Source organism: Cygnus atratus, chromosome 1 (assembly GCF_013377495.2).
Source record: "Cygnus atratus isolate AKBS03 ecotype Queensland, Australia chromosome 1, CAtr_DNAZoo_HiC_assembly, whole genome shotgun sequence".
In the NCBI taxonomy this organism is placed as follows: Eukaryota; Metazoa; Chordata; class Aves; order Anseriformes; family Anatidae; genus Cygnus; species Cygnus atratus.
In genome coordinates, this window is record NC_066362.1 from 167,540,917 (window position 1) to 167,557,676 (window position 16,760).

The 16,760-nt window shown below is 40.2% G+C and overlaps 1 protein-coding gene across 2 annotated transcripts in view; it reads left to right on the top strand.

Annotated features, from left to right (window-relative positions):
* Positions 1–1,181: 1,181 nt before the first annotated feature.
* Positions 1,182–16,760, top strand: part of KLHL1 (kelch like family member 1) — a 239,145-nt gene continuing 223,566 nt past the window's right edge. For both annotated transcript variants that reach the window (XM_035561284.1, XM_035561285.1), the window contains exon 1: positions 1,182–1,666. In XM_035561284.1, coding sequence (XP_035417177.1) covers positions 1,182–1,666 — 485 coding nt within the window. The remainder of the gene's footprint in view (positions 1,667–16,760) is intronic.

Here is a 16,760-nt window from a genome sequence, read left to right on the forward strand (position 1 = left end):
TGTCAGACTGCATTAAGAGCATATATAAAAGGTAAGAAGCAGACGTGTAGTGCTATTTCTGTTTCACGCACCGCCCCTCTAGCCAATGTTTTCTGCTAGTGAAGTAACACTGAGCTAACAGGCTAATGAATGGAGCCTGCAGAATAAATTGTTAACCTGTAACCTCATCCAGTCAGCATGCAGTCCATTAAGTTTGTACTCCTATGATTCATGCTCTTGTGTCTACTGCTGCTGCTTCATTTGTTTCCCTTTATTTTTTCTCCCAGTATTATATAGTGGACTCAGAACCAAAATAACAAGCTTCTGGGGAGAGGAGAGCAGGAGGCTATGACAGACAATTAGTGACCTGCCAACTTACTTGCATGAGGAAGACTGAAGCATCTTTTTCCCTCTGTCTCTTCACACTGATGGCCCCAGAGCACATCTGCGTCACATGCAGGGGAGGGGGTGGCTTGGTGAGAGGCGCTGAGACAGATAGAAAATTGTACAGTGAGGACCTTGACAGCCTCACAGGCATTTTTTTTAATTATTATTTTTCCCCCCCCTACGTACAGCGTATATAAAGGAGCCCTGCTTTCACCCCGTGCCAGCTCTCTGGCTTTGCTATCGCAGATAGCCGCAGGCATGGGACTCCCCTGAGAAATGGGATGGGGAGGCGGGACGTGGAGAGAGGCTTCCAGCTGACTTCTTCTTCAGCGGCACTCGGTCACGGAGCTCCAAGAGCCAAAGGAAGAGCCACCTGCCTCCCGGAGCGGCTGCTGCCGCTGGTCCTCTCCGGGCTGTAGCTCGGCTCGCTCCCCCGTTAATCAGATCAGCGCTCCTTTGCAGCCTCTCTCACCCGCAAGTGGCTGTCTCCCCTGAGAGGTGTCTCTCATTCCTGCCTCTCTCCCCTCCCCTTTCCACCCATCGCCGTGCAAATTCTCGTCAGCTCCCTTTCTCCCTCTCCCTTCCCTGCTGGGTACCTCTCCCCTTCTCTCGGCTCTGTGCATCGCTCCCTCCATCCCTTCATCCCTCCCTCCATCCTCCCTCTCCCTCTCCGCGCTGCCTGTGTGCGCGCATCTCCCTCCTCCGGCCGCCCACCACCACCCCTCGCCCTGCAGGCGCAGCGCTGCCCGGAGAAGCCTCCGATCCTCCGCCGCCTCCCGGCCCTGCCCGGCCGCCCCGAGTCCCTCCTCGGCACCATGTCCGGCTCCGGCAGGAAAGACTTCGACGTGAAGCACATCCTGCGCCTCCGCTGGAAACTGTTCAGCCACCCCTCGCCGGCGGGCGGCCCGGCGGGGGGCGGCTGCCTGCCGCCCGACAGCAGCTTCGAGCACTGGGGGCCGAGCCAGAGCCGCCTGCTGAAGAGCCAGGAGAGGGGCAGCAGCGCCTTCTGGAAGAAATCCCCCTTCTCAGCCTCCTACACCGCCGCCGGGCCGCCCAACGGGACGCCGCGGCCGGGCGGGGGGCACGGGCCGGGTCCGGGTCCTCCTCCGCCGCCGCCCCGCACCGTCTTCTACGTGGAGTCCCTGGAGGAGGAAGAGGAGGAGGAGGCGGTGGCGGCGCCCGGCGGGATGGAGGTCGCCCGGGAGCCCGAGAAGCCCCCGGCGCCGGCGGAGCGGGAGGAGGCGCCGGGGGGATGCGCGGATGGCGGCAGCCGGGCAACAGGTGACGGAGGAGGGCGCAGGTAGGGGCTGCGCGGCCGCGGTTTGGGGGGTGAAAGGTGGTGGTGGGGGCTTGTCCCCTGCCCGATGGGGGGCGGCCGGTACCGTCCGGGAGCAGTGAGGGGGCCGCGGGCGCACGGAGGAAAGTTTGGGTTGTTGGAGGAGGGTGGTCGGAGCCGGGGGAGGAGGGCTCCTGGGCTTCCAAAGGCAGGGTTTTGGGGGCTGGGGGGCTTTGTGATGGGGAGGGAGGGCGGACCGAGGATCCCTCATGTGCCAAGGGTGCTTCGGGGGACGGGACAGCGCCCCGAGCCCCGGGGGTGGTGAGCTCTCGGCATCCAACTTTCTCAGAAGTTCAGGGGAATAGTAGCGCCAGGTACCGACATGTCAGGGTGCTGAGATGTCAGGGAACAGCTGGGAAATTCAGCGAAATTGTGTCAGAGAAAAATGAGAATTTGAGTCATGAACCCAGTGACACCTGAGGAGACGTAAGAGCCAGCAAATCACATCCAGCGCCTGGTTGTTTCATGTGGAAGTTCCTTGAATCTTGAGCTGCTTCACCTTCTCAGTCTCCCTGCCCTCCTCAGCACAAAGAGAAATTAAAGTCAGCAGAAGAGGGAAATGTATCTCAGACAGAGTTTCCAGAAATGCTATAATACAGATAATAATTCCTGAGGACAAGAAACTTTTCACTGGTTTAATTCTGCCTCCCCCCATCTCCCCATGGTTAAAATAATTTAAATTTAATTTAGCTTGTCATTTATTACTTTTTCTATGGGAAATAAACATGCAGTTGTATTTATAAACAGAAACAAGACACCTGGCATTCTTATGCCACAATTTATGTTCTTATTGAAAGTAAAGTTTATTGTATCAAATACTTTATTAGGTAAAGAGACAACACCATGCATTTGTTTGGATTAACATAGCTATACATATACATACATGTACATCCAACTTCACCTATGTTAAGTTTTTCTATAGACCAAAGTTGAGAAGTAGGGAATATATTCTAAAGCATATATTCTTAATTGCTTTATCAGAGTAGTAAATTTCATAGAAACTACACCATTTAAACAAATGTAGAATAGTTGATGATATTTCAAAAGTTATATTTTAAAATAAAAAGTGACACTAGTTTTTGTAAACATTGGTAGTTATTCTAAACAAGAAGATAGATGCTGATATATGATTTAATATAAAATGTTATCAAGATACACTATACAGACAGGTAAAAGAAAATTTTTCTCCAGGGTTTCTGAAAAGAATAGAAGAGATTAAAAACTGACACAAATATAATCTCAGTTTACAGATTTTATTTTGGGTGCATCACTGATCTAAGAGTCTTTGGAGATTGTTATACTGGCAGAAGCTTACTGAATTTAAATGGCACTACTTAATTTGGCTCTAAGGGTTGACTTGCTAGAATGAATTTCCTCATCACATATGTACTTGATGATACTACATCTCCAATTTACTTTTACTGTTGTTGTTTTTTTATAGTCTGTTTCTTCCACACTTTTCATTCATTGATGGTAAAACAACAAATCTCGTCATCTGTAGCTCCTAATCTTTTTGAAGTCATATGCTAAAATTTGTTTAAATTAAAAATAATGAAGATAACATTTTATTATTAATAAAAATGTCAGGTTTTGAGATATGAGAATATTTAGGATAGTTTACAGTTTGATACTTTCCTTTCTCTTTTTCCATCCAAGATCTTTTAGTTTACCTGTAGCAATTTTGAATGCTATGGCAAATACTGCAAAAATGTCAGTTCTGTACTTGAGTGTCCAGTATCTGATTACATAAAAATTCAGTGGTCTAAAAATCTTCTTATGCCCTAACAAGGGGCATCTCCATCATTCTGTAGAAATTAGTCTTTTTCATAAATAGTGCCAAATTTTTACTTCAATATGGCTATACATATATATATATACACTATGTATAAACTGCAGTTCAGTTTTTAATGAGAGAAATTACCAAATGCATGAAGAGCCAAAATTTTTGAACTTCCAGCAAGTCTACTGACAAATATTTGCATTTTTGGTACAGTTAGTATAAAATTGTTAGCTCATGGCTCCCCTTGGTATTTTGTCCTGAACACATTTTACAACTACTTTATAACATTAGGACTGTTGGGAAAGCAGCATTTTTGTTTTGTGAAAACAGTGAGAATTCAACACCTAAATGTGTCATAGCATGGAACATATCCACAATATTTCAGACATGAGCAGGACGCCTCTGGGAGTATAGCAGTGGTAGTATATAACATGAGGAACACGTCAACAAGAAGGCTTTGGTTTTATGCCTTCATGCCTTGGAATAAAATATTTATTGCTACTTCTACTTTTAATAACTGTCTACAAGTGCAAATGCCTTTTTTTGTTTTGTTTTGTTTTGTTTTTGTTTTTAATCTCCAGACAAGTTTTTCTGGTTGCTCCCCTCTGCTTGACGCAATTCTGTACTGGAATCATTTTTTTTCAGCCTATCTCATGTGCAGAATCCTGTCTGGGGCTATTTGTGGATTGGTAGTTAGTTTATTTTCACATCTAAGATAAACAGCTGAATGATCTTGAATTCTGAATTTTACTTTTAATATTCTGGGAGATGTTACAGGTAGCATGGTTGGGTAATAGCACACTGTAGTTTATTTATTTTATTTGGTACACTTCTAGAGAACATCCTGTCAGGTGGATTGTACAGATTCTATGCATAATGTGCAATCCACACAAGGTTATGTGGATTGTCCCATTGGCATTAAGACTTTATATCATTGTGCATGACATAAAGTACTGACATAAATGGTCTACATTGTATATTGTATTTAAAAAGAAATGTTGTTTGAAATTGCTGGAAAGCTTACATATCAAATTGTTTCAGAGCTTGCATGTCATATTTTAAAATGACTACAGTAGATATCCAAGCACAGATTCTATTTTGATCTTAATTATATAAGAAAAAGCTGTCAGGAAAAAATAATCTATACAATGGATTTGCAATTCAGATTTATAAATCAACCCAACAAAGCTTGGAAAATATGAGTGCAAATATTTCCTGTGTAGCCATGAGCTCCTATGTGTTTATAATGGAGTTTTTCCATGATCATGTTAGCTTTTTTCGTGTGATCTATTAATCAGTCCACAAGATGAACGGTACTCATTTAATACTCAAGTGGTCAGTATTTTCTGTCCTCCTTGCTCAGTGAATAGTAGGATACTTCGCTTACTTTACACTGTCCAAACCTTCTCTGTGATGATGTAATTACTCATGAGCCCTCAGTACTGTTCACCACAACACTTGCTATATGCCTCACAAACTGTTCATGGGTTTGTCTTTACAGTGGGCAAGCGAAACATAGATAACAATAAAAACAAACAAAACCAAAACAAAGGAAGACCACCACCACCAACAACAACAAAAGCAGCCACAAAACAAAAACTTGAATTGCTGGCTTTAGAGCACATAACATTTTTCTCCTACTACTTTCTGTTTTCTCAGATGCACCCATAAATGATCAGCACTTCTGCAAACCAGTTCCAGACTTTTCTGACTGTCTGCAAGAGGAATGAGGAACACAGAATTCAATTAACATTTTGTTTGAGACAGCTGCAGGAAGGATATACTAGATATGTCAAGCCCACATAAAACAATCACTGACAGTACAGAAGTCTTTCATAAAATGTACAGGTATTTGAAAATACAACTTCTGAGTGAAGGTGGGAAGTCCTCCCACTATTATATGCCATATAATAGCATGCTAAAAAGTAGGAATTGAAAGAGCTGATCTCTGTGCCCTCCTTACAAAGAAGAGTTTCAAACCCATATCTTGTTTCACTAGAAAAAGTCATGACAGAAGAGCATTTACAACTATTTCTGTTGAAATTGACAATGGGAAGTAAAGAATTCAGTATAAATTGGAGCCCAAAATGTTAAAGAGTGTAATTTTGTAAGTAATTTTGTAAATTAAACTTTAACTCTGCAATTCAAAGGCTAAGTTTGCCAGTCTGTTTCACAACTATTTTAAAAATTAAATAGTTATTTAAGAAACAATAATAATGATCAAAGTAGAATCAGAAACATAAACATGTATATTTTTAGACTATGAAATCAAGATAAGCATTTCTTTCGTATCTTTCTGTACTGACCCCACAAATCTCGCATGCTTTTCTCTTTTATTCTCTTCCACTTCCAAGACTAGCTCCATTTCTCTTAGCACCCTACAATCTTGTGGTTAGCATGTTGCTGTAGAAAGTTATGAGTTTGAAACCTCTCTCGGTAAAGAAGAATTTCAGTGCAGTTTTCTAATATCATGAGAAAATACTGTGATGATTGTATGAACTTTAGATAAAATCATCATCAGAGTTTACATTGTAATTACTCGATATACTACTGTACATGCATCTAAGTAAATGTATCTAAGTAAAGATACATCTAGATATGCAAATATCTATGCTTACAAAAAAGAGGGGAATCACACCTTTCTATTTCTTAGTCTATCCTATGAGCTGTCACACCTTTAGAATGTTCGTCACCAAAAATGGCAATGGCCATTCTGAGGTTCTGTCTGCTTGGTATTCTTTAGATACCAAAATATTAACTGTGGATTCTACTGTGATAGCCATATCCTAGAATTAGATACTATAAATATTAAACTTACAGATACTCACATTTTCTGTTGATTTTGTTATCTCATATAGAATGTTCTTTTCGGAATATAATTTAGCGCTTGGGCTGGAATATTTAACACAGAACTCTGCATTTCTAGGTTACAGAATCAGAAGAGAATAATTAATTTGCCTTAACCACAAAACTGCTTTTCAACTCAGTTATGAAACTTTTTAAAATGGTTATATAACTTCTTTACTTCTATACTTTTACTTTTGACTTTGAAAACAAAAAGGACAGGTTTCAGATGTACCACACACCACAGACTTTTTTACTCCACAGTTCTGATTTATTCTCAGAGGACTTCTGTCCTGTGCATATCATGCAATAGTATCTGATAAAAATAGTTCATGATCATATAGCTAAAGACTCTACATACAGATGGAATTAAAATAAGGTGACAAGGACAATCTAGTTCTGGAATTTTCTAACTTTGAAATCTTTGTCTTTGCTACATTAAGAATAGCATTTCTAATGTGGGATTTTAAATAGGTTTGGTTGGTTGGTTGGCTGGCTTTGGCTTGGTTTTAGAAAAGAATGGAAATAGAACATACAAGTCACTTCATGTGTTGCTATTTCTTTTGTCATCAACTAGGATGCGGGTCTGAAACTTCAGGATTCACTCTATATCTCACTGCCACTTGAACCAGTAAAATAACTGGTAGTAAAAGGAAGTTCTTATTTGTGTGGATAATTACAATGGTGACTGTGTACCCTCTCTGTAAAAGATTTGGGGATACAACAGTTGAAGGGATAGCAAGTCCTTAGAATTTTCTTCTGCATTTGAGGTCCTAGTGCCAACCACACACTCATACACTTTTCTTCTTGTCACTCCCAGACTTACTTCCATTTATTCCATCCTCTCTAAACTATGTTTGTTGTACTTATTTGTACTCATTCTAGATCTTATCCTAGCCTTATTCTCCTTTGCAGTCTTGACCTTTTTCTGTCTTATCAAGTCCTGAGTTATTTATACAGATAGTCCTACTTGATTTTCCTGATTTATCTTGTTATCTGCCTCTTCAGTTTACTCACCAGGTTACTTACTGTGCCACAGAACTGTCCCTTCTTTCTTGTATTCCTTCCTAGATGCTTTCACACAGTCCAATTAAAATTCATAAAGTCTGATTGCCCTCTAGTTCCTTAACAACTCATCAGACCTCTCATTCTTCTCTGACACTCTTTCCTACTCTTCATATGTCAGTATCCTTCAGAACATTTCTCAGCTCCTTTGACAGTTTTAATGGAATTCTAACAGAATTCCAATTCCTGTTTCTTCTCCAGCTCCCACTTTTACTATGTTCTGCTGTTTCCTGAATTGCTGCCAAGTTGATGGTACCATTTGCTATATCTAATGGGTCAGTGTGACACCTAAGTTTGAGTAATTCATTCTGTCAGCGCAGAATTTATCTTATCTCTTTCTTAGACGTCCATTTTAGAATAAGAGGAATTGTCATCCAGACATGCCCATTTTTTTTTCATTGAGTGTAACAGTAGTCTAGAGTGACTAATTCAGATTTGAGTGTTCAATTTAAATGTTTAATGTTCAATTAAATTTGAGAAAATGAACATCAGCTGAAGTCTACATTGCAAATTCAAACTATTCTAAAAGGACAGATATAATTAAATCTTAGATTTTCTTAGCATTAATAAAGAGCATATCCCTCAACCTAATAAATGTGAGGATGCTGCTCTGAAACATGGGCCCATTAAACACACTAGAAATCAAGACTTGACAGTTATCGTTGTTGTTATTGTCTATGTACTTTAAGCATTGGATAAAATTACATTTTTCATAGAATCAGAGATTATCCTGAGCAGGAAGGGACCCTCAAGGATCCAGCTCCTCAAGGATCCTCAATTCCATCTCCACAGAGGACTAACTAAAAATTAAAGCATATGTCTAAGAGTGTTGTCCATATGTTTCTTGAACTCCATCAAGCTTAGCGCCATGACTACTTCCCTGGGGAGCCTGTTACAGTGCTCAATCACCCTCTTAGTGAAGAAACATTTCCTAATATCCAACCAGAACCTCCCCTAACAAAGCTTCATGCTGTTCCCTAGCTAGCTGTCACTAGTTGCCAAAGAGAACAGCAACTGCCCCTCTGTTCCCCCTTGTGAGGAAACTGTAGGCTGCCACGAGGTTGCAGTTAAGTTTGCAGTTAAGTTAAACCTCAGCCTCCTCTAAGCTGAACAAAAAATCATAGAATCGTAAAATCATTCAGGTTGGAAAAGACCTCTAAGAACCTTAACCTAGTACTGAAGTCCACCAGTAAACCACGTTACTAAGTTCTAAATCTACACATTTCTTGAAGACCTCCAGGGATGGTGACTCAGCCGCTTACCAGAGCATCCTACTGCAGTGCTGCACAACCCTTTCAGTAAAGAAATTGTTCCTAATATCCAACCTAAACCTTCCGCAGCAAAACTTGAGGCCATTTCTCCTCATCTTATCACTTGGTGCTTAGGAGAAGTGCCTGATCCCCACCTTGCTACAACAAAGCATACACCCATTCAAGCCTTGAGCAGTCAGTTTCTTCAGGAGAATGCTGTAGGAAATGGTGTCAGAAGCCTTACTGAAGTCTAGGTAGAACACATCCAGAGCCTTTCCCTCATGCACTGAGCGTGTCACCTTGTTGAAGAAGATGTAGTTCATCAAACAGGACCTGCCTTTCATAAACCCATGCTGACTGGACCTGATCACCTGGTTGTCCTGTAAGTACTGCATGATGGTACTCAGTATAATCTGCTTCATTAGCTTTCCCAGCACCAAGGTCAGACTGACAGGCCTGTAGCTCTCCAGATCCTTGTAGTGGGTTTACATGGCAAGGTTTTGGTAGCAGGGGACCATAGGGGTGGCTTCTGTGAGAAGGATTTAGAAGCTGCCCCATGTTTGGTAAGGGCCCCACTGCTGACCAGAGCTGAGCCAATAAGTGATGTTGTTTTGTGCATCTGTGAGAGCATATTTAAGACAAGGAAAAAAAAATGCTGCGCCACACAGCAGCTGGGAGAGTGAGAGGAGTGAGGAACAGCCTTGCAGGCACCAAGGTCAGTGAAGAAGGAGGGGGAGAGGTGCTCCAGGCGCCAGAGCAGAAGTCCCCTGTGGCCTGTGGTGAGGACCATGGTGAAGCAGGCTGTCCCCCTGCAGCCCATGGAGTACCACGGTGGAGCAGGATTCCACGCTGCAGCCTTTGGAGGAGACCACGGTGGAGCAGGTGGACCTGCACCGACGGAGGCTGCGGCCTGTGGAAGACCCCTGCTGGAGCAGATTCCGGGTTGGACTTGTAGCCCGTGGAGAGGAGCCCACGCAGGAGCAGGTGACCTGGCAGGAGCTGCTGCCCGTGGGGGATCCAGGTTGGAGCAGTTTGCTCCTGAGGGATGTACCTTGTGGTACGGACCCATATCTGGAGCAGTTCTTGAAGAGCTGCTGCCTGTGCGCAGCCCCTGCAGGATCAGTTCAGCAAGGACTGCATCCCGTGGGAGGGACCCCACAACACAGGGGACGAGAGTGACCGAGAAGGAGTGGCAGAGAAGAAGTGCTATAGACTGACCATGACCCCCATTCCCCCGTTCCCCTGTGCTGCTCGGGGGGGGGAAAGGTGGAAGAAGGTGGACGGGGGGGAAGGTGCTTTTGGTTTCTTTCATTTGTTTCTCACTTCTCTAGCTTGTTAGTAATGGGCAATAAATCTTACTGTCTCCCTATGCTGAGTCTGTTTTGCCCATCACAATAATTATTGTGTGATCTCCTTGTCCTTATCTCAACCCCTGAGCCCTTTTCATCATATTTTCTCCCCATTCCTCTTTGAGGAGGGGGAGTGAGAGAGCGGTTGTGGTGCGTCTCGGCCGCACACCTGAGTAAAACCACCACAGTCCTTCTGGCCCTTCTTGTGTCGCATTTGCTAGCCATTAGTCGACTGGGACCTCCCCTGATAGCCAGGACTGCTGATAAATGAAGGAAAGTGGCTTGGTAAGCACTTCTGCCAGCTCCATCAGTACTCCTGGGCCCATAGACTTGCATACATCTAAGTGGTTTAGCAGGTCATTAACCATTTCTTCATGGATTATGAGGGCTTCATTCCGCTCCCTGACCCTATCTACCGGCTCAGGGGGCTGAGTACCCAGAGAACAACTGGTCTTGCTGCAAAAGAGTGAGGCAAAGAAGGCTTTAAGTACCTTAGCCTTTTCCTCACTGTGTTTCCCCCCACATCCAGTAGAGGATGGAGATTTTTCTTAGTTCTCCTTTTCTTGTTTATGTATTTGTAAAAACATTTTTTAATGTCTTTAACAGCAGTAGCCAGTTGGACTACTGATCTCCAGCTGGGATTTGACCCTTCTAATTTTCTCCCTGCACAGCCTCACAACATCTTCGTAGTCCTCCTGAGTGGCCCACCCTTTCTTCCAAAGGTCATAAACTCTGTTTTTCTTTCTGAGCTCTAGCTACAGCTCTCTCTTCAGCCAGGGCAGTCTTCTTCCGTGCTGGCTCATCTTTTGGCATGTGGGAGACCTGTGCCTTTAGGATTTCTTTCTTGAAGGGTGTCCAGCTTTCCTGGACTCTTTTTACCCTTCAAGACTGCTTCTCCCAAGTGACTCTGCCAACCAGTCTCCTAAACAGGCCAAAGTCTGCCTTTTGGAAGTCCAGGGTTGCAGTTCTGCTAACAAGTGACTTCAGCTGCTCCTCACACATCTTGCCCTCTAGACCTTTCACCATCTTTGTTGTCCTCCTTTGGACACTCTCTAATAGTTTTGTGTCTTATGTTGTAGTGCCCCAAGCTGCACACAGTATTGGAGGTGAGGTCCCATCAATGCTGAGTAGAGCTGGACAATCACTTCCCTCAACTGGCTAGCAATGCTATGCTTGATGCACCCCAGGTTACTGCTAGGCTGCCAGGGCACACAGTCGACTCATAGTCAACTTGCTGTTGACCAGAATCCCCAGATCCCTTTCCGTGGGTCTGCTTTTCATCCTCTTGTCCTCTAGCCTGTACGTATATCCAGGGATGCCCTTTCTCAGGCGTGGAATCCCGCACTTGCTCTTGTTAAACTTTATGTGGTTGGTGATTGCCCATCTCCCTAATTTGTCAAGGCGTCTCTGCCCTCAAAGGAGTCAACAACTCCTCCTAAGTTAGTATCATCTGCAACCTTACTTTGTATGTATTCGAGTCCTGTGTCCAGATCATTTATGAAAACATTAAAGAGAACTGGCCCTAAAATGGAGCTCTGCAGAACCCTGCTAGTGACTGGCCACTAGCCTGATTTACTATAACCCTTTGAGCCTGACCTATCAGCCAGTTGTTCACCCATTGTATTATGTATTTGTCTAGCTTTATGCTAGATAGAAGGATACTGTGAGAAACGGTGACAAAAACTTTGCTGAAATCCAAAAAGATTACATCTGCTGGTCTCTCTTGGTCAACTAGATGGGTAATGTTGTTGTAAAAGGAAATTAAGTTAATTAAACAGGACTTTCCGCTTGTGTACCCTTGTTGGCTATCACCAATTACCATTTATTGGTCTAGAACTAAACATTGCTGTTCCCATGACTTTAAAACAATAAAGTTGAGAATCAGTTCCATGATTTATCTTTTAAGAAAGATATGCAGCGTGCAGTTCAGACACCTACATTTATTGGTGTCATTCAGCAGCTACATTGTAATATACTGGCATTACCTGAAATGTCCTAAATTAATCTGAGATGTTCAGGAGGAGCTAAAAGGTACCAATAATTTAAGCCAAACACAGATACAAATGTATTAAAATATCTTGATTTTTCATAGCAGTGTTTTACTTAAAAAGATTATTTTTTAGGTCTTACTATTTTCAATCTTTAGTTTCAAAATAAATTTTAAAATATTAATTTTAACCGTAAACAGTTAAAACATCGTTTACACTTCTAAAACACTCTGTAATGTACTGCAGAATAAGAAATGAAAGAAAGCATTTTATTTCAGAACAAACAACAATAAAAAGGTTCTCCAAATTTCATTTTCATGTCTATCTGAAAATTACAACACATATTTTTGATTTAATGAGCTTGTTTTTCCCTGTGGTTTTCATTTATTTCATCAACTACAAGAAATGTTATCTGCAGTGTATATAATCTATTTCACTTTGAGGATTTTACAACTTAACACTGACTACTTGTGCTAGCAGCGGTGAGGATTACTGTAAGTTTAGACTGTCACTACAGTTATATAGTCATAAATATATATATATATACATTTAGAGTATCACAGGTCATTGTCATATGTATCCTGTTCTTCCAAACCACAGTTTTAATCAAACCTCCTATTTCTTCTTTCTCCAGTCCTTTGCAGTTGTTGGGGAATATTAGGGCTCTAAGCATGTAAAAATGCAAGTAGAATTTAAGACAGGTCAGACAGAAGCTTTATTAACTGTGATCATAATGAAAGAATGCTCGGGCAGCATCTATCCCTGTGCCCTTGTGCTCTCTGCCTAGTGGTTGCAGAGGCCAGACATGTTTGGAATTATTTGCTTCAGCTTGCTACATAAAATTGAATATTAGAAACGAAACATTTGCAATTAGATCTGATTGAAAAGAGATTTTATCTTTCATTCTTTGGCATCGTTTCAATGTTTGGCATTGTTTCAATGTTTGGCATTATCTCAAAATGAGTTTGAAGGACATAAATATCTTTCACAGATGGCCACTTAAAATTATTTCTTGAACCTAAACCAATACTCTTTATCACACTGAATTGATTGCCAAGTTAAGGAGTTTTCTTTCTTAATGCCTAATAGTGCCTGTGTTCACTATGTGGAATGCATTCATTCTTTTTTAAACTGCATCAATCAAGTCTTCTGTTTTACTTTGTATTAACAACACTAGAATGCTCAACCTTCTATAATGATTGGATTTGCCTGTCATCTGTTTTTACCCTCCTTCCCACTCCACCATATGGGAAAAGCAACATTGTTTTGACCCCATGGTATCTTTTTTGCTGTTATTGTAGTGTAGCTTTGTGCAAAGCTCAAAGAGGAACCCCTAAAACAATCAAACAGAAAATTTACCAGATCTTCAATCTGGACAGGTATACTCAAGCACTTACACTGTCTTCTCAGAATATAGTCCTTGGGCTGAATCCTGTTTTGTCTCCTAATTCTTTCTTGGCACTCTTCAACTGTATAAACAGGGTGTAGAAATACATAAGGAGAGAAAATACAGGATGCATACATAATGCATGTTTGTTCTGTTGTGTGTTTTGCTGAAGCTGTCTCTTAGAATATTTTACAGTTTACTGATGAAGTTCTTTCAGGGCATAGAAGTTGCTTTATATTTCTTGGGCAAACATGAAGAAAATATGCAAAAGGTGCATCTGTATTTGCAAGAATATGTGTCACAAATTTCACGTACACAACTTGCTCTTCTTAGACTTCTGTCTGTATACAGAGATAGAAGCTCTTTTTATGTTTTAGACAGGTTAGGTGTGTCACTAATCCATGACTTCAGGTTGATCTGGTTCACCACTTTTTCTCAAATTTCTTGTTATTTCTCTTCTTATAAACTGGAATCTGGAATAACGTTAGTATACGTCCATTCATTATTTATCTCCATACATACTGTTATAATTTTATGCAGGCAATTGAATTATGGTCATTTGTGAATTTGTGAAAGGTCCCTTTTACAAAAAGATTTCTCACAGAATTTTATAGTACTACGCATCATGTACAACTTCCATGCATAACATCTGTTGGCTCTATTTACTCTAGTTGAATTTTTGTTTGATAATTATTTGTCAATTCCTTTGTCTTAATCTTTATTATCAATTTATTCCCAGTGATAGCCTAATTTTCATACCGATTCTGAAGTTCAGAATAAAAATACCTCAAAAGAAACAATAATAATAAAGTAGCAATAGTAAGCACAACTTTAAAATAGGATTTCTAACAAGGAAGAAGATAGGAGAAAAAGGGAGACAGAACGAAAGAAAATTGAATAAATTGTTCTTAGTATCTTAAGTGAATGGGAATAATTTTTGGAAATTGTTTCAGTATTCTGTTGACAGACATTAGGACCTAAGACTACTGCCACATTTCAAAAGATTTTTGACAAAAAAACTTCAATAAACAACCATTTGTTAATCACCAATACCTTCACCAACATATATGTTTATAATTAAGCCTCTTGAATTGAGTTTTGCATATCATAATTCTTGTTATATACTTTAAAATATTAATTTTGTTTAAAAATATAATACTTTTTGAGAGGATTGAAATGTAGATGAAAGTGTATGGTTCACCTAGGTTGGAAGGAATTTATCAAAACTGCTATAAAATGGATGCAAGAGGAAAGCCTTTTTCATGAGCAAAATTAGAAACAATTGTTGTTCAGTGTCAGAATAGTAGGCTGTATCAGCTGAAATTCTTCAGATACTTCTTTGGGGCCCAGTAATTATAGTCACTAATGGCTAAATAATGAAATAAAGCATATACTTCTTAAAATAAAGATGAAAAGAGTCTTAGAGGATTCACCAGGATATTACAGACAGACTTAGAATGCAAAATAATCCTGAAAAAAAAAAAAAGAGATCCTCTAAAAAATGAATATGGAACAGTTCAACTTGTCAGAAGAATAGTTCATCTTGTCAAAAGAATAATCAGCACAAATACCCAATGGGATCAAATGACTAGACAGCAGTTCTGCAAAAGATTTGCAGTTAGTAAAGAGCAAGTAAAATATGAGTAAACAATGACATGCTGTTGCTAAAAAATAATCATAGGAATATATAAACAGATACATAGTCTGCAAAACAAGTTTAAATAATTGAGCCTCAGCTCTGCTGTATTGTCAAGGCCAATCAAGAAAGATATGGACTGTTTGGAGAAGTTCCAGGTAAAAATCCCAGTATTTTAGGAAATACCATACCAAAACAAAATTAGCATAGGAAACAGATTTTATTTTTCTTTTTAATATTTGATAAAAATATTGATCTACTCTTCCTATGAAGGAAGTATTGGAGAAGGTTTAAAGGGCTTAAATCACACATCAGACGATCGGTAAGTAATTGATTCTGTAGATAGTGAAGCACTGAAAACGGTTTCCCTGAAGTACTGCGGACTATTTAACATCAGAGATTAGAATAATAGGTTAGACAAACATCTGTCAATCATGACATGTAAATAATCTCTCACAAACTGTCAGCCAGGCTACAAATGGTGACGGTTTTAAAAAAAAATAAAAATAAAAAATTAAAAATTTCATATGGGAATTAAAAGTTTATTATTATCATCCCAGTTTTACATTCTTTAAAAATATCTTTTACAGCATAAGTACATCCACTCTTTACCATTTATGCCTTCATCATTGCATCCGTATGGCTCTTTTACAGGAGCCACTCTTCTACTTCGGTGTGAGTGTCAAATCTCATGCCTTCCCATAACCAAAGTCAGTACCCATCATGTAAGGTGTTAAACATATATACTCATATCTTAAAAAGCTTAGAATATCAGGAAATTTGAAGTGAATGTCAGTGCTATTATCTCTTCTTTTAACGACAGAACTTAAGCAAAAATAACAATTACATGGGAAACTGTTGTAAATTGAAACTAGCTGTTTTGAGTCTGAGTCATTGAAGAGTAGACCCTAGACCTTCCTCAAGTAAGTGTTGAAGTAAATTAATCTACAATATTCACAAAAATAAATAAATAAATAAATAAATAAATAAATAACGTTTGTAATCAAAACTTGTATGTTTAGTTCCCCTAACTCTGCATTTGTTGTGACAATTGTTGTGTGGCCCCATTTTTGGGTGCCATTGTCCCTGATATTCCCCCAGTAAGCCCATTCAATATTATATTTCTCTTTTTATCTTGAAAGGATTGTGGAAAGTATCGTTAAGCTTTTTGATTTCATAAATTAATAATAAATTAGATACAAAAGAAAGATTTAAAGTATTTTTTTTATAATTTCCTAATAGCACCAAGTATCTCTAGTACCACCTGTCTTGCCAGCATCTAACTTCTCATGTTTATTACTCTTCAGGTGAGTTTTGTTCACTACTCGTCATCACAGGCAAGCATTACCAAAGCTCACAGTTGACAGCAGATCTTTTTATGTGCTAGGCTCTTAATAATCTCTTAATAAGAGAGTGCACAGCATTGAGAGTGTAATTTGCAGAACCAAACACCTCCTCTAATCAGGGAGACTCCTGTCTGAATTGTCCTGTTTCCTGTGTAGTGGTGCTTGGGAATTATGTAGGAAAAAAGAAAGAGAACAATTATGAAAGGAAAGTATTTGTGTTGCCTTATGAACTGTCTTCTGAAAAGTTTCCTTTCAAAGGAGAAATCATTGGAAGGTTTCCTTCCAAATCACAGCGATTAAGAACTGATACAGATGTTTCTTAAATCTCTGGTATTGTGGTATTGGAATTGTGCATGACACAAAAGCATTTTGAAAAGATCAATGAAAAGTTTAAGGTACGCAAAACTGAAAAT